The 26,333-nt window shown below is 32.6% G+C and overlaps 1 protein-coding gene across 1 annotated transcript in view; it reads right to left on the bottom strand.

Moving 5' to 3' along the window:
- The window catches only part of LOC123657727 (protein held out wings), a 61,331-nt gene extending 35,227 nt beyond the window's left edge, over positions 1 to 26,104 (bottom strand). Inside the window, exon 1 of the mRNA XM_045593244.1 lies at positions 25,709 to 26,104. Coding sequence (XP_045449200.1) covers positions 25,709 to 25,835 — 127 coding nt within the window. The 5' untranslated portion in view covers positions 25,836 to 26,104. The remainder of the gene's footprint in view (positions 1 to 25,708) is intronic.
- Positions 26,105 to 26,333: the final 229 nt, after the last annotated feature.

The following is a 26,333-nucleotide window of genomic DNA, read 5'->3' as shown; positions in this document are numbered from 1 at the left end:
AATAATAAGTACAAATAATAAGGGTTCAGTGTTCAGTGTTCAGGTCATGAACTCGTGTCTATAAACATTACGTGAGACAATAAGAAATTAGCATTATTGTACCCTGAAGGAAATTAAATTCACCGATAAGATAAATTTTATAGTAATAATTTATGATAGAAGCGAAAGTCAACTCATCACTACATAGTATAAAACAAAGTCGCTTTCTCTGTCCCTGCACATGTATGTACGCTTAGATCTTTAAAACTACGCAACGGATTTTGATGCGGTTTTTTTAAATAGATAGATTAATTCAAAAGGAAGGTTTATATGTATAATAACATCCATTAAATAGTGGAGAAATACTGTTATTTTTGAGTTTTCTAATGTTATGTCGTAAATAATAATTTTTTTTCGCTTAAATTGCAAACGCAGGCTGAACCCTACGAGATTTATCAAAATAATGTACTAAGTATTGTACACATTGAAAAGGTCTACAGAAAACTCCGCGATGGTATATACCTATCTCTTATGGATATCCCACAATAACATTTTTTTGTCATTTACTTTTTACGACAAATAATGGCTAATTTTCGAAGCGATTTTAACCAATACAGCATTAATCCTTATCCAATTAAATACCTTAAATATGTTTTTTATTTAATATAGATCTATATGGCCTTTTAGAGCATATGATTTAAATGAATATTTTCGAAGATATTACAGATTTAAAAATCGCGGTACGTAGCGTTTGCGGCGGTTCCAGCCGGCTTTTACTCTAAGTTAACGCGTGCGGGCCACGGGCAGTAATGAATAAATCAAAACTACTGGATCGATTTTAATCATTTTTACAGTGAATGACATAGGCTATAATTATATTTTATACCCGTGCGAAGCCGGAGCGGGTCGCTAGTAATTTATAATACGTAAAATATTGCCTTTCGACATCTTATGTTTATTTTAAAAAAATTAGGTAAATATGTAGAAAATTAGAAAGTGCTTATGTATAACTACTCTGCTACTAGAAATCAAAACTTTCTGTTTTAAAACCTATATTCTTAACAAAAAAATAATAATATAATATACCTATATATTTAAAGGATTCGTACAGGATATCTATATCAGGTGCTTTTACATGCACACTTCTTAGATTCGTATACCTTAAATAAATTTTGTGGCAAAGGGTTTCGGTAGCAAATACATGTCCTGACTATGAACCTTTAAAAGAGTTGACCAATTAAAATTACCTTGGAAACGTCCGTATAGATATATTTATGAATGACACTAAAATATATTTGAAAAGGAACAAAAATATTTTAAAAGGAAAATATCAAATTTATATATCATCAATATACCTACCGTTTTTGTTTTCTCTGAGTATCTTTTGACAACAAAACAAGGCCTTTGGTAAATTAAAGCAAAATAGTGGTAACGAAGGACACAAAAAATTTATCAAAGAATTGACTTTTTCTAGCCTTTTAAAATTAAAAAAATATAATTGATTAAATATATGATGATGAAAGATATGATTAATATATTCATAATATGATGTCATCACGACGATTTGGCGTAAACGTTATTATGAAAACAACTCTATGAGGACTAAGCAATGTTGGTCACCCTATAAATGTATATCTATCAAAAATTAGAACTATGTTACTTTTGCACAACACTTGTATTACAAAAATATGAAACTACCTCCTTAAATATGTAAATAATTAGAACTATCAGTGAAAAGTTATTTTTAAATTATATGTGATAAAATTAAATGATGTAATCACTACGTACGATAATGGATTTAATATAATCATAGACGTTGCCACTACACACACACAGTTACGAAAACGTATAATATTCAGAAAACGATTTAAAAAAAAAATACTATCTTTTAGTATATCCGAACATTTCACAAGATGCAACTACGCCAGCGTATCACTGATCGCAAGTTCAAGGCAAAATTTGCGAAGACAACAAATCGAATTATTCCATTATGTATTTAAGTGAAGAGGATTTAAAGTTGAATTTCCTCCGTTGGGCTAATACCGTATCGCGACAATAAACGTTTCAAAACTGCAATCACAAATTGTTACGTGGCAGCGGACGCCAACAACCTGATTGTACCGTTAAGTGAGACGCGCAGAACTGACCTAGTGCCGGGAAAGTTAGCAGGGACGACCGAGTTCCGCTTAAAGGAACACTGCACTAAATGTGATTGTTATCATACGGTTTTTCTTAATCTATACTTATATTATAAAGTAGCTGATACATTCGACTCAGTCTGCGTAGCTATTACGCACGTATAAAGTAAAGTAGTTACTGAAATTTTACATTGGCTGATACTTACTTACTTGATACGATTAGTTGTAAATGCACAGAAAGACTTCAAAATAATTTGACTATGATTGTTTAGAGAATAATAGCTCCACTTCTAGAGATGTAGCAAGATGAAATCTACACCAAATTTTCCAGTAGTAACCCGGATTCGATTTAGTGCAGCAGATTTTAAATGATGTATGTAAACATAAAGACAATTTTGATAATTTCTAAAAATAATGTAGTATTGAAATAAATGTATGAAACTGAATTGTAGTAATGTCTACAACAATTCGTTTTTCCTGAATATCTCACATGACCAGTAAGGAAATAACTTACTTTATAAGCGATTAAATACAAAACAATTTCAATAATTCGTCACAGATTTTCATTATTCAAGTAGCCTTTGTTATCTATAAAACATCCTACAATTTATAGTAGCGAAACAGTAGCGGTAAATGTCAACGCCGATAAAACCGCAAAGGACATTTAGTTAGACCTATTTCTTAATAGTCACATAAAGTAACGTGTCATCAGGTGGAGATAATATCACCAACATATTAGAACTGATGTCACGGTACAGAATAGAACAGTTCTTAATGTTTATTTTACTAGAAGGCAGTGAGATCTAGACAAATCTCAGTCTAGTCAGACAAACAACAGTCCGAAATACAGATATTTCGTAAGACACACAAACGTATCACACGATTGTCTCTTAATGAACATTAATTTGTTGCAAGTGGAACTGATTCAATTGCTATCACCAATTAAAAGATGGCATTGAACTTAACCGAAACAAACTGTAACAGTTATAATAAATAATTCAAACATTTGTACAATTCGTGAAACATAGGACGATAAAAAAAATTGATAAGGAAGCAAGCGGTATTTATTAACCTGAAATGGAAATATTTTTAACAAAACTTGATTTAAAATTGTACATAAAGATGATTTAACACAAATTGTTGATAAAAGATATAACAGGAAATACACAATATTATTACGGGTCTAGTTTTATATTTTTAATTAATAAAGGTTACGAACATTATTTTCGATAGACATGTAAATTGGATCATAAGTCTATTATTATACTAAATTGGATTATCAATCACACTTATGAAAGTGTATGCAGAAATTTATCTCTTACTTATTATGACAATAACATAATAATATTCATAGTCGGAAATATATATCGGTCGGAAATAAATATATAAAAAATAGGTAACTCGCGAATGTTAATATACACTGCGAGATTATTATTATGAGACAATTATAAAAATAAAAACTATAATGACAATGTATTTGAAAGTGAAACTGAATTTAGGCCTGAAAGACACGAATAACAGGGCAGGGAGTTCCCGTTGCGTAGATTAAGTATATTTATAGTTGCACGCGGGGTCGATGCTCGTGCGCGTATCCCACGGCGAGCCAGCGGGACTAAATCAATCAGAGTATTAATTTCGCTAATCTTTAACGATATAAAACACTTTAAAAACATATTTACTTCGCATTACCAATTAACCTTGGTTTGTAATTTATTTTAAAACTACCAAACGTATAAAATTAGAATATAATAAGAAATACGCATAAGATACAAGTTTCACGACATTATTCTATAATTCGTACAGTTTATTTTGTCCAAAAGAATATATTATTTTAAGCTTACTTTTTCATATATTGTATTATTTTTGCAGTGTTATACATATTTAAAATGCAAAGGATAACAATAAATTGAAATTAGAATATGCAAATGAATTACGATATTATCAATTTAATGTTTTTTTTCCTATATTACTGTCCATAGCATATCATTCCATAAATAATGCATTACCTGTTCATTAAGCTTCAGGTACTACAAAAGTCATAAAAAAACTTTAACACACTAATCGAGTCCAAGGCAAACCTGATTTTTTATAATATTTTTTCATCACAATATATTTGAATAATAAATAAATTAAAAAAACACACACACACACACACACATATATATACATATATATATATATATATATATATATATATATATATATATATATATATATATATATATATATATCTATCTTTAGCATTAGTTGACATAACATTGATTGTAATTTTAATAGATATCAAAGATCATTTTTAAGAAGTATATACTCTTGTAAAGAAAAGATATATCGATGGACGAAGGACAACACAAATAGTTTTGTCCTTAGTGACAAAATAATTAAGCAATTAAGTTGCTTCGTTAGTTGATTGGTTGACGTTGGAATATAGTTTATTATGGACATTATCTTAATTGGAAAAAAATACATAAGAGGTTTTAGAGTTTAAACTAAATTAAACTAAATCTATTAATAATAGATCGATTAATGAACACAATAAACAAAATATAGTTCGTTAAAAGCAAGTCACCTCACACCATTTGACAAAAATAAATTACGACTGACTTAATATCCTTGACATATTTAAGTTATGAACTTAAAAATAATTAATAAATAAATAAAAATTATTGCATAAATGACTTTTTAATTTTCAGGAAATGAAATAAGTAGGAAATAGGCACGCTTTTGTTCTTAGAAAGGTAACTGAGATGCTCTGTAACTATGTATCATCTGTAAAACTACATTTCTTGCAAATAAATGATTTATTATCATTATTATATTGAATATCACTTAACCTGTTTAATATATAATAGATACATAATATAAAAAAATAAATACTTATATAAATAATATAATAAATTTAAAATATAAGCGGGTGGTCATTACGCCCCGGCAGGAGATAAAAAGGCCGGGGGCTTGGCCGGGCTATAGGCTGTAAGGCTGAGAGACCGGCCGAAAAACCCGAGTCGAGTAACATCGCCTTCTGCATCCTAGCTGCGAGCGAACCGTCCCTGATCCCCAGTTGCCGCAGATTATGAGCGAGGCTAACCGGGATCAAACCGTTAGCAGATATTACGATAGGGATGATTTCAGTGGATCTCCCATCCCACATGTCGACAATCTCGTGCACCAGATGCAGATATTTGCGTTTTTTTTTTCTGTTTCAGCTTTCTCAAGGTTCCTGTCATGCGGGATGGTAATGCCCATTAAAAACACCCTCGACCGTGCCCTGTCTATCACCACGATAACAGGCTTGTTTGCCAGTATCGTCCTGTCTGTGCCTGTAGGCACGTCCCAGTACAGCCGGACTCCGTCGCGTTCATGTACTGACATCGGTGAGTATTGAGGGCAATCTCTAGATGGAGAATATTGGCCGCTTGGTTATGTATGTGCAAGTATTCAGGGTTAGCAAGCGCGAGAAAACCCGAAAGCAGATACCTGAGTGACTCACCGGGATGACGACTGGCTCAACAGAAGTCAGGAATACCAACCATCAGGATATGCTTTCGGTAGTTGTTCGTCTTAACCACCTGATCTAGTATTGCACAGACAAAACCTTTAGTTTCCCCAAAGAGGTTCCCAAATCGCAACCACTGCATGAAGGCCTTACCGTCCACGTGAGGGCATGGAGCGCCTTGTAAAACCGTTCTTTCTCCATCCATACTTTCTTCCTGTCAGAGATGCTCAATACAACCGATTTCTGTCATTCCTCTTATTTGGCCAAGGATAGGAGGGTTAGACCTTTGTCATACACTACAACATCACCATGCATAGTGCTGTCCCGTCTCGTTTCAAAGTAGGCCTTGAGACGTTTAAGCTGTACGTTAAGTTGAACGTTATAAGCTCTGATCTTGTGGGCGACCGACAAATAGCTTCGAAGAACTTTTGCCAGCCTTCCAAAAAGACTTCGCAAACTGCCTGTCGCATGTCCACCTAGATTCACCCCTATGCATTGAGACAGATACCCGTAGGATACAGCTTCGGAAAGGGTCTTGAAAGATATTAATTCGAGACTAGGCTGCGCTCATTGAGTCAACTGACTCTTATTATTATTTATATTATTAAAGAAATAGTTAATACGATTTTAGAAATAACATATTATTTTACGAGAAATATAAAAAATATTTAATCATACGTTTTATATCCGATGATATTAACTAACAGATGGCAAACGAAAAAAATAAAAATTTATACTGGAACAACCCACATCCGACTCGAAACTTGAAATCAGGTAAATGGACTTGTTAATAAAATGACAGTTCGTGCGTTACCTATTAAGGAGATGTGTGTGCGTTTTACGACCCTCGTCCGAAAAGTAGGTTACATCATATGAGACGGTTGTAAATTTTTAATTCAAGCTATTCAGTGCTTTTAACGTTTACATTTAGCACAACGTTTTATAATATAACATATTTTAAAGCGAGAAAGTAAACTTAAACTGAATAAAATTTAAAAATTAAATAAATCTTTTAAATATTTAAACAAGACGAATTTAAATATAAATTATAATGTGTTAAGATAAAAATAAACAGAAATTGAGTAATATAACTGCTTACATGCATAATTATATACTGGATAAAATATTCAAACATTAAAACGTTTTATATCAGAATTAATTATAATATTAGTTAGATTGAATAATCACTTTTTAGTTCATTTGAGTTTCGTCGTTTACAATTCGCTAATGTTATATAAATAAATGCGAGTGGTTATAGATTGTTTGTCTCTACGAATTTCACACCTCCACGCTCAAGCCAAGCGATACGTAACGAATTTAAGACATTACAATGGTTTTATTATTTACTTTTCTTAATAAGTAGTTAGCAAGAATTCTATACAAACGAAGTCTTAGATAAGAGAAAGTAAGATTATAAGGCCATAAAAAATGAATATTGCTAAACCCAATGAAATAAATATACCTATAGCCAACAGTAAGGAACAGCGCCATTCATAATTTTACTTTCTGTATAAAAATAACATTCGTTTGTGTCGCTACTATAGCGTAAAATAAATCAGATGGTACAGATGACAGGTGTCAGTCGGAACATTTTCTAAATGCTCGTATGAAATACAAATGGTCAATGAACTCTATAAAATTAAATTGTTATAGTGTCTCCAGTTCACCTCTATCCGTTACAGCACGAGGCGAAATTACAATGTTTCTACATCGATTTGTTTCTTAAATAGCTATTTCAACAAGTTGTCAAAATGTCCCAGTATTATTTATATTCGAATCGTACGAACATTCCCAGCGATACATAGACTGAAAGACTAGTATTGTTAAAATGTTTTTTTTTTTTGATTCCACACAACGCAAGCCTGTATTTCAGTTTTTTCTGCTAAACGTACATTCGTTCGACGAAAATAAATCTAAGCTTACTAATTACTCTTTGGACGCAGTCCCAGCAGATAAACAGCTAACTCCAGCCAAAAATATACAAGATGGCGTCGAGTTCATAATAAAACTATTTAATGGGCCAGCGCGTTTTCCGCGGTGATGAAATCTGTTTTGAAACGTGTGAAATAAATAAATTTAATAGGGTCATTGCGCCTGTTCGCGTCCACTTAGTGCAGTTGGCAAGTTTGAAGAAGAAAATAAAAATGTCCCCGCACTAATTTCTATGAAAAATTTATTTACTGTATTCATTATATAGTCTATTTAAAGATTAATTTTCAGTTTTGTTCGAAACATCTTGTTATTATTTTATTTAAATACAAACGTCAGAATTAGGCGATTTACCCAGTTTGCGTCCATAAAATCCAATTTGCGTCCACCCGCTGGACCACTTCGCGTCCACCAGCTTAGAAAAGGAATAAAGAGGTGATATTTTTATGATAATGTAAAGAGACATTGGATTTTAATAATTTATTTATTGAAGAATTATAGTTATTTAAAAATCAACATATTAACATTAATAAATCACTATAAAGAAAATAATACACCTATTTATTCTTCTAAACATTGATAGAACTTAAAATTAAAAAACAAATTAGGTACCTATGTAGTCAGTAAATAGTAATTCCACCTTTAAAATTCAACAATTATCTGTTCTGTGAATTTTAAAGGAATGTAAGCAAGCTAAAGATCAGCCTGCAATTACAATCACAGCAGCCTTTCGCAGTCGACTACTGGACATAGGCCTCGACAAGTTCACTCCTGTGTTTTGCCCATAGTCACCACGCTGGGCAGACGGGTTGGTGACCGCAGGCCTGGCATTGTCGTACCGAAGACGCTGCTGCCCGTCTTTGTCCTGTGTATTTCAAAGCCAGCAGTTGGATGGATATCCCGCCATCGGTCGGCTTTTTAAGTTCCGAGGTAGTTAGTCGCCTTAGTCTTCCCGTGGATGTCGTAAGAGGAACTTAGTCGCCTCTTACGACACCCACAGGAAGAGAGGGGGTGTTTATATTCTTTGATGCCGTAAGCACACAGCACCACAAAGATCAGCCTTGATTAATAATAATTATGGAAACAAAATACGAGGTGCACACATATCTCCATTCGCATTAAATATTAATAATACCGCTGTTTTCTTCTTCGTCACTTGGTTTTATTTGATACTAGCTGTGCTCGCGACTTCATCCGCGTGGAATTATAATTATAACTATAATAAAAAAATATTGTTCTGTTCGTAGAATTACAAAATAAATAAATTTCTAAAATAAAAGTAGCCTAATTTACTCCTTATTTCATTAGCTATCTAGATGGTAACGTCAAAATCAGTCCAGTCGTTTCAGTGATTAGCCGGAGCAAACAGACAGACAGACAGACAAAAATTCTAATATTACAGGCATAACCCAATTCATTAGACATAGTAAAAGAGACAAAAAGCAAAAGTAAAAAAATGTTAAACTATAATTAAAAAAGAATTACCTGACTTTAACATAATACTAAAAACAAAACAATAATAAATATAGAAATATTAAATTCATTTCTCATAACATATTATATACAAAGTAACTTTTGTGAATTCACTCCATGAACGAAAAAAAAGGTCTAGTGTGTCAGCCACCAAGTTCAGCGTTCTGACTGAACGAGCAAGGGGGCCGTTGCGCACTAGCTCGGTTCTGCCGTGGGGTACTGCAAACAAGCTCGGTCGCTGTCTTCGTTGTAGATGATACCTATCGGGTACGCTCAAACCTATCCACTGCAGTACCCCTGGATTTTGACAAACTCAAACAAACTCTCCTAGTCTCCAACTTGTTGTTACAATGTTGGATACATCAAGGGATACAAGGGATACACGCCATAAAGCCTATGGTAAAGAAACCTGGTGAATTTATTTTGAATACGTTCCAGTATGAGACTGTATTTGACTTCATGTGGAAACCATACTACCGCATTATACTCAAGCTGACTTCTTATTAGGGCATCATACAGTAAAGAGATTGCTTATTTTGGTATATGTACCGTGTATAAATCAATATACATTTAGTAAAAAGCTGTTACTTTAATATTACAAACAGACACTCCAATTTTATTTATTTGTGTAGATAAGTTTTGATCTGCACCCACTGATTTTGTCCAATATTGGAATAGCATATTTTTTGCATAGGTACTTGTCTTAACGATTTCTTCTTCTCTTGGATGTCATGCAAATCTTCCTCTGTGTATGTTCTTTTTTCTTTCTTGTTTCTTATCTGCAAAGAACTCATCTTAAACAGAAAAAAAAAATAAGAAAGAAATTACTTATTTCATTCAAAGTAGAATAGGTATTAAACTTTTAGTTTTATGTATTAACCTTATAGAATTAATTTAAAAAATGGACGCGATTTAGTTTTATTATTAATCCCTTTAGGTATAGTTTGCGTCCATTGCGGACGCAAAGTGGAAGTTTTATAAATTCGGTGTAGTAGTTCGCGTCCACCTTATTTTAACTGTTAACTATAAAAAAAATAAGCAAATTCATAATTATTATAATTCCTTTTATCATAACCAACGCCTAGAAACAGCTATGTATCCAAAATAGACATAAAACAATAAAAGACTCACCTTCAAACGAACCGCTGCCCACTATTTTCTTCTCATTATTCCGTGCCTTCGCGCTCTCTTGTTGAACAGCCCTCACAAACTATTTTTTTTACCCAGGATTGTTTGGACGCACGGAACTTTTGTCTATGCGTACGTGCTTCTTATACATTGAGGTATTAGCCGGTTATTATTTTTCGACTTATTGGTGTCTTAGTATACTTAATTTCGAGACTTTTCAAAGTCAGATCCGTAAAATGGACGCGAATTGGGCGGTGGACGCGAACAGGCGCAATGACCCTATGTAGTTTCAAAATAATACAATTTCAAAGAATTATCTAGTATAGAAGTTTATCTCGATTTTAACACGTTATCAATAAAACCATGATTAAAAATAAAATATGATAAATGTACCTAAATAAAAAATAAGTAGGTACTTAATAAGTAAAAAAATCCTCAACAAATATTTCTTTTAGTTTTCCGTAAGTATTTGTTTACTTAATGGAGGTGACTAATCAATCTATACATATAATAAGACGGTAGGAAAGTCAATACTGTACATTGAATATTTTTTTAAAGAGTACTTGGGGTGTGATCTGCTATCGATACCGAAGCCAAAAATATACTTTTTAGAATTTTTGACTGTTTGTCTGTTTGTCTGTATGTATGTCCGGGATAAACTCAAAAAGTACTGCATGGATTTACTTCAAATTCGGCACAAATATTGTTAAGAAGTCGGGTCAACATATAGGCTACATATTATCACGCTATCACATACGGGGAACGAGCAGTGAACCTTTATTTCTTTAACGCATTCTGTAACAACGTGTTATCTAACGACGCATATTTGAATGTTGTTGTTATTATGTTAATGATCATGCTATAAGCTAATACCAATATAAAAATAATAATTATTGCTGATCAAGTAAACAAAATGTATATTCTAATGCAAACGTTGATGGTAAATAAGGAAATCAATGGAAATTTTATAGCAAAACTAGCTGACCCCACAAATGTTGATTTGCCATATATTTTATTAACCTTCTCAATCACCCCCCCCCCCCCCCCCCCCCCATATAACTTAGGGGAATGAAAAATAGTTGTTGGAAGATTCGCAGACCTACCCGATATGCAATTATGCACACAAAGTTTCATGAGAATCGGTCAAACCGTTTCGATGGAGTTTTACTACAAACACCACAGAATTTTATATATTAGATTTAGCGTGAGTTTTTAAAATTAACAGTAAACCCTGTAGTATACGTATAAAAAATATTAATAACCAAAAGATAAATCTGTTAAAATTGTATCGCTTTAGTAACTAACTACATCTTGTACAAGAAGTAAAATATAATTTTTGTGTAAAAGACGACTCAATCATGTTTTTAGTCAAGTTGTGCAGTTACTAATAGTAGTAGTAAATGTAAGTGAAATAATACTGTTCGGTTGGTTAGTTAGTACATTATATGCAAATAGATGTCGCAGGGCATTGAGTACAAATCTGAATTGTTTACGCGTGATGTTATGGGCGCGGCGGAAGTGCCGGAACCTCGCATCATTGACTTGAATAGGAATAGGGATGTTACTAATATTTTATAAAGGATTTTATATTTAAAAATTATCAATACATCTAGTTATCAATTTAAATATTAGGGTAAGAGGTCCATCAAGTGCGATATTGTGTGACAAGGGGTGGCAAGAGGTCCAAAATTTTATATAACATTTCAAAATATTATACAATATATGTATAATATATAAATATTAAAATAATTTTATTTATTAGCCATGTTGGACTTATGATTTTTAACAAAAAAAGGAGGAGGTTCTCAATTTGATTGTATTTTTTTGAACTAAAATTTCTTTACGCACGCTTGAATTGGGGGTAAGCTGGTGAATCAAATGTGTATCAATAGCGTTACGAAAAGTTTGTAAAGTTGCAAAATATGTGACGTCAGACTAGGGGTCTAAGGGGTCTCATAAATGTTACCATCTAAGAAAAGGATGGGGTAGCGGTAAAAAAATTTTGAAAGTTGTGTGACGTAATTTATGGATGGTACCATAGCTTAGTTTTATTAATTATAAAACTCAGTATGGTAAATTAAGATAAAATTAACAACTTAATTGATAGCTATCAGTTAGTAGATAATACAATATGATTTAAATAATATGTTAATTATTTAATGATTAATTATTAAATTAACACCTATATAAATAAATGTCTATTCATTTATTACAGCCCTATTTCAAGAGCTAAAAAAGTTGGCCACTACTGCAGTTCATTCATACTCAGGTGTCATCTGTTATCTGTCATTCTAAGATAAAATCAGAACGAAAACGTAATCCTCTTTCGACAGTCGAGTAATTACTGTTCTCGAAAGTAATTTACAAACTAATTTCAAATTATGTGATGTCTTAATTTACCAAACATTATCTAAAAATATAATAAGGGAACATGCGTAGATTTTATGTACATTGCCAATATTCTAAATACTAAATTAGGTCAAGATGTTGTTTTCGTAATAGATGGGCGTTTTAAAATACTACTAGTAACACATCTATAGACTCTACTAGTATAATGAAATTAAAGCGTTTGTTTGTATGTTTGAAAAGTTCTTTATGTATCAGTCTGTTCATTGCGGGAAATTATAGACTATATAAAACATCACGACAAGATTTACGGAAGCTTTAACAATAAACGCCAGACAATTTAGCGTCTCGTGAGGTGTAATTTTTTATCACAGTTTACCGTACAGTGAATTACAAAAAATTGAAAGTAGTATTCATCTATTGTCCACAAATCACTTCGGTTGAGTGGTTTGGTGCAGGCGCCACGTGCCATTAGGCGCACCCATCCTGTGCGTCTTGTAATTTTTACGACAACACCCCACCTTGCATTGTTTTAGACTAATGATGTAAATTCATATTCAGAGGAAACATTAAATTAAATATTGTATAATAAATATTATCTTTATTATACAATACGCAATGGTTATTTCAACGAGAAAGAAATCAAGTAAGGAAATTTATTATAATTACCTCCGTTCATATAAATAATTATATTTAATTACTCACGACAATGATTATCTTAGATATAGCTGCAACGTACCTGAAACGATAAAAAAAGCATTAATATTTCTTTTCATTTTACTAGCAACTACTATTGTTAATGATCTCACTGTAATATTGTATAGAATTTTGATTTAACTACTAAATAACGTTGCTTTTTAAAGGTGACAAACTTATCGTTATACATTTAGACGATATATACACAAACATATCTTTCCTTTCTTATGATATAGGTATAAATTTTCGTGTGGTGAATTCTACCAACATCATGTTGGAAGTTTCTATTTATGTATTCGTAGAGCGCTCTCCTCCAGATGTTTTAAAATTATCTATCACTTATGAAATTTTTTAGATTAATTCAAATATAACTACATGTACTGTTATCGAACAATACTGACTCCTATCTCCTGTATGTAAAATTCACTTTCCTTTAACTTGAGAAATTATTTTATCTTCGAGGGAAACGAAACTGCCGACTTTATAATTAGTCACAAAATTCCGGCCAGAAGTTTGATAATAGTACCTATAATAAGATTTATATTATCTTAAAATACTTCTCCGAAGATTCCGCAATGCTTGAAGACAAAAGTGTTCGAGCAATGCGTCCTGCCTGTGTTAACTACGGAGCCGAGACGTGGACACTGACGAAGTGACTGGTCCACAAATTTAAAGTCGCTCAACGTGCAATAGAACGGGCTATGCTTGGGGTTTCTCTCAAAGATAGGATTAGAAATGAGACTATCCGCGAGAGAACGAAAGTAGCTGACATAGCCCACAGAATTTGCAAGTTAAAGTGGCAGTGGGTTGGTCATCTGTGTCGACTGTCGAAAGACCGATGGCCGTTGGAGTCGACGGGTCCTGGAGTGGAGACCGCGTCTTGGCAAACGCGGTGTGGGACGTCCTCTGGCCCGTTGGACCGACAATCTACGTAAGATTGCCGGTGTAGGCTGGATGAGGATTGCGGAAAACCAGGATGTCTGGCGCGAACTTGGAGAGGCCTATGTCCAGGAGTGGACTGCTATAGGCTGAAGTGTATCTTAAACTATAACACAGATTGACAAATTTTGTTCTTTCCTTAACTATACAATGTTAAGGCATGTGTCTAAAGTAGTAGTTTATAGATAAAATACTAATAATATTATAATAAATAATATTAAATTTAAAAAAAAATCATTTAAAATTTAATTCTTGCAACTCTCAGTCGACTTGCGAAAAAAGATCACTAAAAAATGTTCGAAGCGTCTCGTCATAGTACTAAAATAGTACAAATTTTAAATCATGTTGTTTTGCTAATTTTTTTGTTGTAAGTATATTATCATTAGAAATTAAAATGTTTGACATCTTGGCGATTATCAATTCTGGCTTAAGCGAGAATCCGCCTCGTAGTGTCATCCTTTTCGATTTTGTTTGGTTTTTTTATAGTTCCGTTCAGAGATCGGTGACACTTATGTCATCTCTCGTGAATTCCAGTCAACGTTTCTGTTAGCAGCCATGTGGTTATGATTCTAGAGTCAGCAAGTCAAGGCATCATCATCATCACACATAATATTATGTCGTGCGTTGTTTACCTCTTCAATTACATATCGTACCGGTTAAATTAAATATTAAAAACTATACAAGTATTTAGTTCTCTATTACAATAGGAGTCTGGCTTTTTGATAAGTATTATATATTTGGGAGGAAACTCTTTATAGATTCTTCATATTCCGATTCAGATTTAAACTTCAACCCTTAGTTAATCTTTAGTTGTCTTCCGGACTTTTGTCCATGTTTTCGCTTGAACTCTTCGCAAGTCAATTATCTCGCGTTACTGGTGCGTTTTCCGTGTCGGCGCTCACACAATGGTGATTGCGGGTTCAATTCCCACTCAGGACTGTATGTGTACAAATATTTATATAATATTTGGGAATATATCCGCCAATCCTCAGAAGAGCCGCATGGTGGGTAAGCGTTGACTTGGATGGAGAAAGAAGGCCCAGCAGTGGGATGTTACAGGCTGCTTCAAATTTTATATGAGACAAGGCAAAGTGGTAGCGCAATTTATTGATGATAGCGAAAAACCGTTTTTTGCCAGGGGCTCTTAAGTGTATAAAACGTAAAGATTGTACATACACAGTGTCATGAGATGCTTATGTGTTGGTGATCATATAGGAGATTGATCTTCAACATAAAACACACATGTGTAAATAATATTTTTAATAACAACAAAATATTAACATTTGGTACATTCTTGTTCTTAATAAGTACATTAAATATTATTTAATTTTAGTAAGCACAGTAAAAAATGTAATAATTTAGAAATACAAGAATAATATATCATAGTTATTATTGGGTTAAGCATTGTAAAAAGGGGTTAGCCGGCGTTCTCACAAAATTCAATGAAACGCACCGTTAAACAAAATGCAGGAGAGGTCGATAATACTCGTAATAATGCGGGTTATTACACTGAATTTTATAAAAAAACTTTAAAATTATTTTACGATTAAATATAAAACTTATCTCGAAAATTTCAAACAATGAACATTGTTGATATTTTAAACAATTGTAATAAAAAATTTGTAAATACATTCTGGCTCAAGTCCAATGCAACCGACTACTAAACTTCCATCTACTTTGCTAGATTGATTTATTCTATTAATAAACTTTAAGTAAACTTTGTAATTTCATATATAAAATGTGTTTTATAATATATATACTTACGATTAAATTAGCAATGAGTTTTATAACGGACTAACAAACAAAATCTCTTAAATATTACCTTATACGAGCGTTTAGCATTGAATATCAATGATTAAAATAATTATCGCGTAAATATACATAATTAGCAACTACATGACCTTATAACGATCAAAACACCTCGACAGTAAAGTTAACAACTTAACTGTTAGAGTGATGATGACTAGTTTTGTTTATTAGAAATGTAAACATTTTTAAAGGGTTCTATTTTACAAGAATCTTAGTTTCAAAATTTTACATCACGTAATATAACTTAAAAATTTCATTTCACCGTGTAATATATTGCTCGTTTTTTCTCCGTTATTATTACATTGTACATTAATTATTTAATTATTAATATTAACAATACATTAATAAAAAATTTCAGGACGGTAATTAATCAATTTTAAAACTGCAGTGAACTCAAATTTGTATAATTATGAAAACATTTTCATTATGAAGAAAAAATATTATGTTGAAAATACGACTCTAAATATTATCTACTACAAAAACCAAAGATCCATAAGATCATATATTTTGTAACCGATGTTTTTTTTTTTTTGTACTAGTCATTTAATAAATCTTGAATATTGTTAAACTGTTTTTACGTAAACATTTGTTATATTTAAATTTACAGCGTCCCCGACCTTTTTTTATCATTTTTTTTTTGTTTCTACGCGGGGGATTTTTTAAGCAGTAACTAACTAATAAAACGTTTACCAAGCGTGAGGACTTCATATCTTTTGTTTGATAAGATTGGTAAATCTTAAATAATACATTAATATTTAATATACATACACTCGATAGATAACTACATACATCTCACAAGCACAGTTGAGTTTACAAGTGATGTAAAGTAGGTAGAAATAATTAAATTAACACATGTCGTCGCGACGTGGGCGAGCAGCAAATGCTGATGTACGATTTGTGTTAGAAGGTGATAGCAGCATCTAAAACGAACAAGTAAGAGTGAGATGATATCAGTTTATCAGCCTAGCTGAAGAGACATTTAAAATGGCTAACTTCTCTTCGATGACTCACCGAATCACCCATGGCATTTTTAGTCACGGTTTTAAAAAGATGTGTGTTCGATAAAGTGAGCAACTTTGACCGCATAAGTCAAATTGCTTAAAAGTTATCGTTTATCAAATACGAAACGATATAAACAGAGACGTTTACTTAAAAAGCGACCGCAAAACTACTTCACAAATAAAAAATATTGACAAACAATTGACAAATTTATGACGCTTAGTTAAATTGAACTTGAGGTTTCTCAATCGCATGAATGAATCGGTAAACATTATGCATTCACCAAATTGCTTAACGCGAAATGAATAAGACCCTTAAGTCCATACAAATACATCGGAGTCGACGGCGGCGCGGCGCCGACGCATCCCACACGTGTGGCGCAACAGAGGCACTTTCAACATTCACTGTTTGTGCTGCTCGTTAGTTACATTCGGGATATCGATTAATGGTTGTGAATCTTGATATGAGAAAAATAAGTATCATTTATCATGAGATAATTATTCACCATATTTAATATCATTTTAATGTGCCAAATTATTAACATCTAGTAATAAAAACAAGGTAATAACACTAAAAGTGTCTGTAGCTAGCTAAAGTTAAGATGTCGCCACCGACATGCAGTTGTAGAAAGTTGAAGAACTAGACTGGCCCCGATTGGGCGATAACGACATCGTTCGAAATCAGTCTGTTTTGATTTTCACTCAGCGGAAGCAATACAGAAAGCTTACGTGAATACCCGGTCATTGACCAGTATTTATGCAACACGAAAAGTTTGCATGTGAATTTTATCAATACGATCTAAAAATGAGTAACTTCCCTATGAGAGATTAAAACAAAACCGGTGGTTACACAGTACCATTTGCTTATTGCGTTGTGATAATTAATCGATTTATAAAACGTTTTAATGGATAATATTCGTATTTCTGTGCGATAAAATCTAAAATTATAATCTGACAGGACCACTTCACTGAATGACCTAGAACGACTAAACAAACACGCATAAACAATTTTGGGAAATAGGAATTTTAATATTACTTAAGTAGTTTTAAAAGAAATATTTGGACAATATTTTCACAACCAAATCTGATATTCTTTTTTTACCAAACTGCTATTACCAATAGCGGCGAGAAGATACCCACGTCCAGCTGTGACATATACAACTTGCTACAGTTTGTATCACTTGTCCAATATTTGGAATGTTCAATTTAATTGTATGACTTTATTGGACAGTCAACAATTTTTAGTATATTTTTTTATTCACAAAAGCATTAAAATAAATTTTATATGTGTATGACTTCTGTTGTAAAATATAATAACAAAATTACCAGGTCAGACTGCGTCCGCGCACTGCGAGGATCGCGATTACTCCAAAGCGTGAAGGTCGATGTGATATCGCCAGCACAAAAGGTAAACAATATATAAACTAATATCGTGTAATCATACCACTAACGTGACGCAAAATTAATTTCATGTTTAATAAAAAAAGGAAACAAATTATTTTTCAAAAAGAGAAATGGATTATTTTATTATTATTTTAATAGATATTGAGGACGACATCATGATCTCCGTTTTGTATTTTTATTTAAAAGAACTTTATTTCTGACTAGCTGTGCTCCGAATTCGACAGCGTGGAATAGTAACTACATGTTCAACGTGATTCTTTAAATTAACATAACTTTTTTATTTATGAACCGATGGACATGAAACCAACACTAAATGTTAAGTTAAGCTTGCCACAATATATTAGTTAAAACCACATCCAAACCGGATAAGCCGATTCTGAAATTAGCGTGCACAAACACACAGACAAACACAAAATTCTAACAATCATCGTTTTGGGTGCTATATGTGTTGATAAAGGTCCCAATTATATATTTTCTCATATATCTTAAATGCACAGACAGCGACCAGTTACATTTTTATTATATGTATCGATGTAAGAATAGCTTTAATGCTAAATCAGAATTAAATAACATTTCTAGAATAACATAATAGAAATAAATATATTTACCTTAACTATAGTTATAGTAAGTAAATTTTCCGATCCAATCAAAATATAGGGGGAGGACTTAGTTTTCAATAAAATAATAACTTTTTTTATATTGTTCAATAGGAGTAAAATTTAAAACACACAAACCCTGGCACGAATACACCATATTTCTAACAATGGAATTTTTACCACAATAAATCTATAAATAAACTATTTATGCATTCATTACTTTTATAGACAAGTCAGTCGTGAAAGACAGGTAAGACCTCGTTGCGAAACCATGACAAATACGACGAGAGAAGAATAAGCAATTCTTAATCAACTGTACTTGTTTTCTTCTTTAAGATTTCTTATTTTATCGCCAACAAATCACAGTACATGTCAGCAAATATTAAAATTACAAAAAGTATCACGAAGTCGGTGTAACATTGATCAAATCCAGTTTACGTGAATCTAATATTACAAAACCGAGTAGTTCTAATGCCTTTCCCAAGAAGTTCCGCTTCATAAGACTTAATTTTTATATTCGATCAAAGACAAAATAATACTTTTAAGTCACATTGCGTTTCACAATAAAACTGTAACTTAAGCCTATGTCAGATCAAGGTCGGAGACGTAAATCTATCAAGTTGAAACCAGTGTCCAATATCAATGATCGTCATCAATGAAATAAAACCTTTTTTTATTGTTTCAAGCCAGATTTATATACCTTTTGTTCTATGTGGGTCAACAGTTTTACATCGTTAGTTTCGGTTTGTTTATAGCGCTGAAGAATTACATTCAAGTTGTCTCCCACAATGAGTTGACCGTAAATTTGATTCGGAAGATTACTCTTTACATTCTAGAAACTACCATAAAATAAACCCAAACTTTATTTAGGGCTTATTTCACCGATTGCTGATACACTAAGGTTTAACTGTATTCTACAGAAGATTATTTAATAAATTTTTCTTTTACCATTAAACTCCATTATATCCTTAAACCGACGACGACCTGACGACCGCTCTAGTATAACGGTACGTGTGCCGTGTCGGTGGCGCCTAAACACCTTTGATTACCGCTCGGAGTGGATAATTGTGTTTATACGAATAGTTATTTCTGGTCTGGTTGTCTGTCCTTGTGGATCTCCCCACCGTGTCTCGGGGAGTACGTTAAGTGGTCGGTTGTTATCATAAACACCAGATAGCGACCGCTACTCATAGTAGGGAATACCGACAACTCACACTAAATTGCCGTGGTAGATTAAGTTGCAACCCTTCTCCTACACGGAGAAAGAGGCTTATTATGCCCAGTAGTTGGTTGTTAAAGGCTGAATCGTATATCTTTAAAATATTTTGCAATCAGTAAATTTTAATTAAGTTTATTAGTTACGGTAAAACAGTATCTGAGAGCAGGTTAATTAAATGTATCAATAACTTATAGGCAAGATAAATTTTAAATAATTCGATTCGACATTTACAAAAGTGCTTTGTATCAATAGTACCGAAACCTTTGTACCAAAATGTTAGAATGATATTCAATAATCAGTCACAAAATTGAAATTTTTTTTTTCAAGAAACCAAGACACTAAACGCTCATTATGGTTATCATAATTGCGTTCTTCCTTTCGACGTTACCTTTGCTCTTGTAGCCTCGAGTATTTCAAACGTCCGTTTCACAGCACACCCATGATTATTTGCTAGCTTAGATAATGACACGTCCGTTATATATTTGAATAAAATTTCTAAACTTCTAAATAAAAATGTATGTCGAAGACAGTCATTAATAAAAACAAAAAAAGAAGATTTACGCGGTATCCTGGAGATAGGTAATACCATTGTTACGCAATTCGATCCCGATAACAAGAAGTCTACGCGTCACACGATTGAGAAGTTTGTGAAAATAATTAAAAAGAAGATTATGCATTTACGACGTAGTTTTTTTTACTCGATTATCCCACTCTTCACTCACATGATGCATGAAGGTATTTAGAATAACGCTGTTTTTAAAACATATACTTATATTTGTAAATAAATAAAAAAAAATTCATTTAATTATGAATAAAGTAACAAATATTCTTTTCTTATAATTTAAACAATATGATCATGAAATTATTACATTTTCATCGATCAATCAGTACAAAATATTCATGTGAAAATGTTGCCTACCACAAATCTAGTCAACACTCAACAGTACTCTACAGTACATCAACTCTGCCCGTGTGTAATTGTTTTGATATACAATTGTCTAAAGATTCTAGAACGCTAATTGAAGTACATTATTGATAAATAAATACCAGTCCAACTTGCTAAGTAGTTTATAATAACAAAAAGTACAGAGTTGCTTGTTTAAATTTCTAATATTATACCTACGTATAACTTATGTACCTATTTTCTACTTCCTATTGAAATGTTTGAATACATCTGTCATCAATTTTAATTCATGAGACGGAATTTGTTAGGCACGTCGAATATGGCAAGAAATTGGAAGAATTATGAGTTTTATTTAACACGAACGCAACTTCTTAAATATATAAATATTTAAGAAGATGATTAAGAAGATGCGCGCAAAAATATAAGAAAAATATAATGTTATGGATATCATATTTTTGAGATATTGCTCAAGATAAATAAAAATAATTAAAAAGATAAATAAAAATAATTAAAAAGTTAAAAGATTCTAATTAAAGGAAAAATTTGTTACTATAAACAGAAAAAAAACAATAAACTGTCCTTTATAGTAGTCACCATAGTGAATAATTTCAAAAATAAATATACCAACAAGAGGTTGTATTACAATATCCAATGACAAATTTAGACTAAGGTATATAGGTACATAATTATAATAATAACCCAATGTTCTATAGGAATAATAACGTATCAGAAATAGATATTTAGGTATTTCGTAGGTACCTATGCCAAACTCCGTAACACACCTTTATAAACAGTTTTTTTTTCAGTGTTAACATAAAAAAAACGAATGTGCTTTAGATGACACGACTAAAGTAAAAATTCTTTAGCTCCATCTAAACTTATATCTCCCCAACTTCCTTTCGTCTCGCCCGATCACACTTTTCGTAACGCTCTCGTCACGCATTTACCAGCTTACCCCCCAAGTCAAGCGTGCGTAAAGAAGTTTTACTTCAATTAAATTACAAAGATGTTAAACATCATCTAATTTTTTTTGTAACTTTAGTCGTAATGAATATGATAATGGCAACTGATTAATACAATATGCATAGAAAGATGAATAAATAATTATTCGAATAATCTAACAGCTGTTCGAGTCTTATAGCTCGACTGGTGCAAAATATATCGCATCCAGTTCAGTCCCAGACCCATGTCCACGGGACGACGCCCGCCGTGTCGCAGCACGGTGCCGTGGACAATGTACAGTCAATTTCAATAATATGTATACACATTCGACGTTTAGTAACCTTAGTCTCTTGTAATAAGAGTCAACGTCCGTCAATTGTGTATATTATTGACGTTGATTGTACACTGTCCACGATACCGTGCTGCGACACGCGGCGTGCCGTGGACATGGGGCCGGGCCCTTCCATTCAATTGCGAAATTACCTGAAATATAGTATTACTTAGGAAAATATTAGATTACGATTTTTTCTTTAATTTCGTGTCTCCCATAGATTCTGTGTATGGCCTCGCCTTTTCAAAAACTTCATAATCCAATCCAAAGATTATTAAATGAAAATAAACTCGATTTATAACAGAGTTTGCGTAGGTGACTATAAAATTTCAAAAACTTTTAGACGGTATTGGTAAGCTCAGTCAGCGTAGGCCTCAGTTACACCCACAGGACAGGTTCACTTGGCAGTATGAAGAGATCGATTTTCATTACAAATTACAATGCCCACGCCCTGCTCTTGTATACGTTCAAAAGAAGTAGAAGTGACGGTCACTTACTTTCATTATTGATTAAGACGGTTAATAATTATAATTTTTTTTTACTATATTAATGAACTATTTCATTCCATTCTAGATATTTGCTTAATACATCTGTTGAACTGGTAAAAATGTACGCATTTATGTGGTAGAAATTTCTCATTAGTCGAACGATCACGTCGCTTAAGATCAAGAGTAGATACATAGGAACTGGTGCCGTGGGAACGTTGAAGAATAGGTGCCTTGCTCGAGCCAGTTTGAGAGATATAGTGCAACCATATCGAGGTCGGTGCGATAATGAATCTCATGTCAATATTTGTTCCTTGACGCATTCTCGAAGACTGTACAAACGAAGCTTTGTCTTTGTTACGTATGAAAACACTCTGTTCAAAATGATTAGTTTTGTTATTTTTTTCAAAACCATATTTAGTCATGCATGATAAACTGACCATTATATCTATAAAATCGATGACTGTTCTAATGAGATGTATCAATTAAGCCCACAGTATGTTACATGATTGAGCGACTGGAGCAGCCTTGGCTTCTACACCTCCACGCTACCCACGACTACCCTCATTTGGTCATTCATGTGGGCGAAAACACCTAATAACAAACTAAGCAACCTTATAATGACCCCGCTAAGAGTTACTTTAGTTACAGGGTTGCGGAACCATTCAAATCAAAGCTAAGCGGCTCCTACGCAATAATGCAATATGCTTATTCAGATTAGATTAAACGTTATAATTGTACATAACTTTATTTAGTCTGGTCTTTCGTTAGTTTATTTAGTCCTTACTACGAATAAGTCAAAATAAATGGCAAGAAGAGTTTTCAAAGCGCAATTCTAAAGCAAATCTAAAGGCTATTAAACTCGATTTTATCTTTTATCGCGGTGAAGTGCAATCTTAGATAATATACCTTTATCTGCAAATCTGATAATTTATTACATTTATATTGTCTGTATCACATACAATTATGTACTTTATCGATACACTATCTTTCTATATTACAATTTAAATCATATACGATTGATAATCAAAGTAAATATTTTGATTTGGTTGACAATACACTTATTTATGTTATTACAGATAATAAGATAAACAAAATGAGGATGTTAATTGTAAAACGATGATGTACCAAATAGTTTTGATTAAACTGTCATTATATTTTCGTATTTTTATTGATTAGTAGGTGTTTAAAGAGTTATGTGATACGCTTTGTCTTTTTGTTATCAAGATGCCATAGATTTTTTTCATTGAAAATATTCTCCTCTTTATCTCTATCTGAACGCCAGATTAAAATGTCAACACACCATAATCCAATGTCCCGTTTTCACCGACACTTGAATTGATTTATAATTAAGAAGACTTAAAATAATATAAGATTCGTCTTATCGGGGTTTTTTCTTGTTGTCGAATTTATTTATTTTTAATAAAATTTAATTTTGTTGCGATACACATTTTTTTTTTAAAATTTAAGTTGGTCTAACTTTAGTCTTCCTTATTTGTAACACTATTGTCAAGACTTTTTTGTCTAATTAGGTCTTAAAAAAATTCTAGCAACATTATCGTTGACTGTAAATCATTACGGTATTATGATGTTGTATTTAGGTGTCAGGCCGTCAAACCTCGCTTTAGCATGAGACGTGACAAGATTAAATTATTTTTAGTCACACATTTTGATGGCTTCAATGTACCTCCTTATGATGTGGTCTTTTTTTTACCATTTTAATGCGTATTTATATTAATACTCTTCTTCTTACTAATAAGTAACTCTAATAATAGTAAATAACATTTTTTTACATAATTTATTCCTATGTTATTCAAAATCGGTTTTACATAAACTAGTATGTAATTATTCAAATTATTAATCAAGTATGTCAAGAATTAAAATACCTATTTTTTTTTGTAAATTAAACCGGATATAGTACTTACCTTATAGGAAATAATCCCGAAAGTATAACAATAAATTAGAAAATTAATATGAATAATTTAATCCTTTTACGTTTATAATATCTAACTTTAAAAACCTCTACCTACTTATTTATTAAAAAATTTTTTTATGTTATTTAAAAATACCTACTTAAATCTTCTTAATGTTGATAAATTACCTTTGCCTTAATTTAAATATTTTTTTGTACCCGATAACCGTGATTTATTTAATAAATAAATATTAAAAAAAAAACCATTTTGAAGAAATTCTTGTATACACCTCTACTATACTTATCTGTGTCACCAAAGAAACCTCTTTGCAAATGAAACGTGCAGTCAAATGTGTTTAATATTCAGTAGTCCAAGATAAGACTTATGTACATATCATACATACATAGTATCTAGGTGCGCTAAGCAAGTCCATAGCAAGTCAAAGCCGTGCGCCTGCGTTGAGTTGCGTACAAATCTCGTATGACTGAAAACGGCGGACTACGGTACCTACACGAAGTGGCGACATTCCACTACTCGCGCGGAATGTAACACGGCCCTACAAACAGGTTAAGCACAGGTCCCGCGATCCTTTTCTTTGAACGCCCTTATTTTATGAGCTAACTTTTAATTGCTATTAAAAATATTGTTTGATTAACTGCTGGGTCATAAAACTCATTTTGTATCAGAGTACCTACTTGCCGAACTGCGTTGAACAACTAAGCGATCTCTCTGCGGCGACAATCTAACAGATGCTGACCGCAAATTGCCACCGCAGAGACGTTCTGCTTTACTTCACTTTCCGAAATGCAGGATCGCGTTACAAACATCACTGGACCATAACTCGGCGGGGCGAAGACAAAAATAAACTTAATATCGTGTGCGTTTGACGACGCATTCAATTTATAACCGCGCCGGTGACAAGAAACAGCATTCTATGAATTTAGTTTCTAATGTTTTTATGATAGCCACATGCGAGTTACACCTACCTTCATCCAGAAGTCTTTCCATGTGCATGAAAACATTCGGGAACGCAGCCAGTTGCTTCCTGTCTTTGAGCAACTGAGCTAAGTAGTCCGCTATACTTTGTGTCGAAGGATTGGTATTATCACACATTTTGATTAATATTAACCAACTAAAGGCACGTTAAAAGTTTATATATACACGTTCTGTACGAGATTGTACTTTAGTAATGGGTTATTATTATTTTGTGAGAATCCTATGTTAGAAAAGTTAACTTCACTACCACACACATCGAAGTTTCGGTCACCACTAAATGACGAAGTTGACCGAACTGAAGTTGTGGGCGAATATAGCGCTGCGCTTGCGCTATCGTCGAATGGTTTTTTGTGAGCGCGTGCGCCTTCCGTCCACAGTGTAGGCGTAATAATAACCTATAGTGCTCTCGCTCGCGCTCGATGTTGCGATCGCACTATCTCTGTCTATAAAAAGAGGACAGCGGTGAATGAGGCGCCATCTAGTTAACCTAGTTACAACTACCACAACAACCGCTTATTATACCGATGACGTACAATACGAATTTTAAACCGCTGTATTAAGTAAATAAAATTATCATAATCTTACATTCAAAACACAAATATGTTTTCATCTTTT

This window comes from Melitaea cinxia, chromosome 11 (assembly GCF_905220565.1).
Source record: "Melitaea cinxia chromosome 11, ilMelCinx1.1, whole genome shotgun sequence".
NCBI lineage: Eukaryota > Metazoa > Arthropoda > Insecta > Lepidoptera > Nymphalidae > Melitaea > Melitaea cinxia.
Note: the sequence above shows the minus strand (reverse complement) of the source record. Positions and strands in the feature narration are given on the sequence as shown.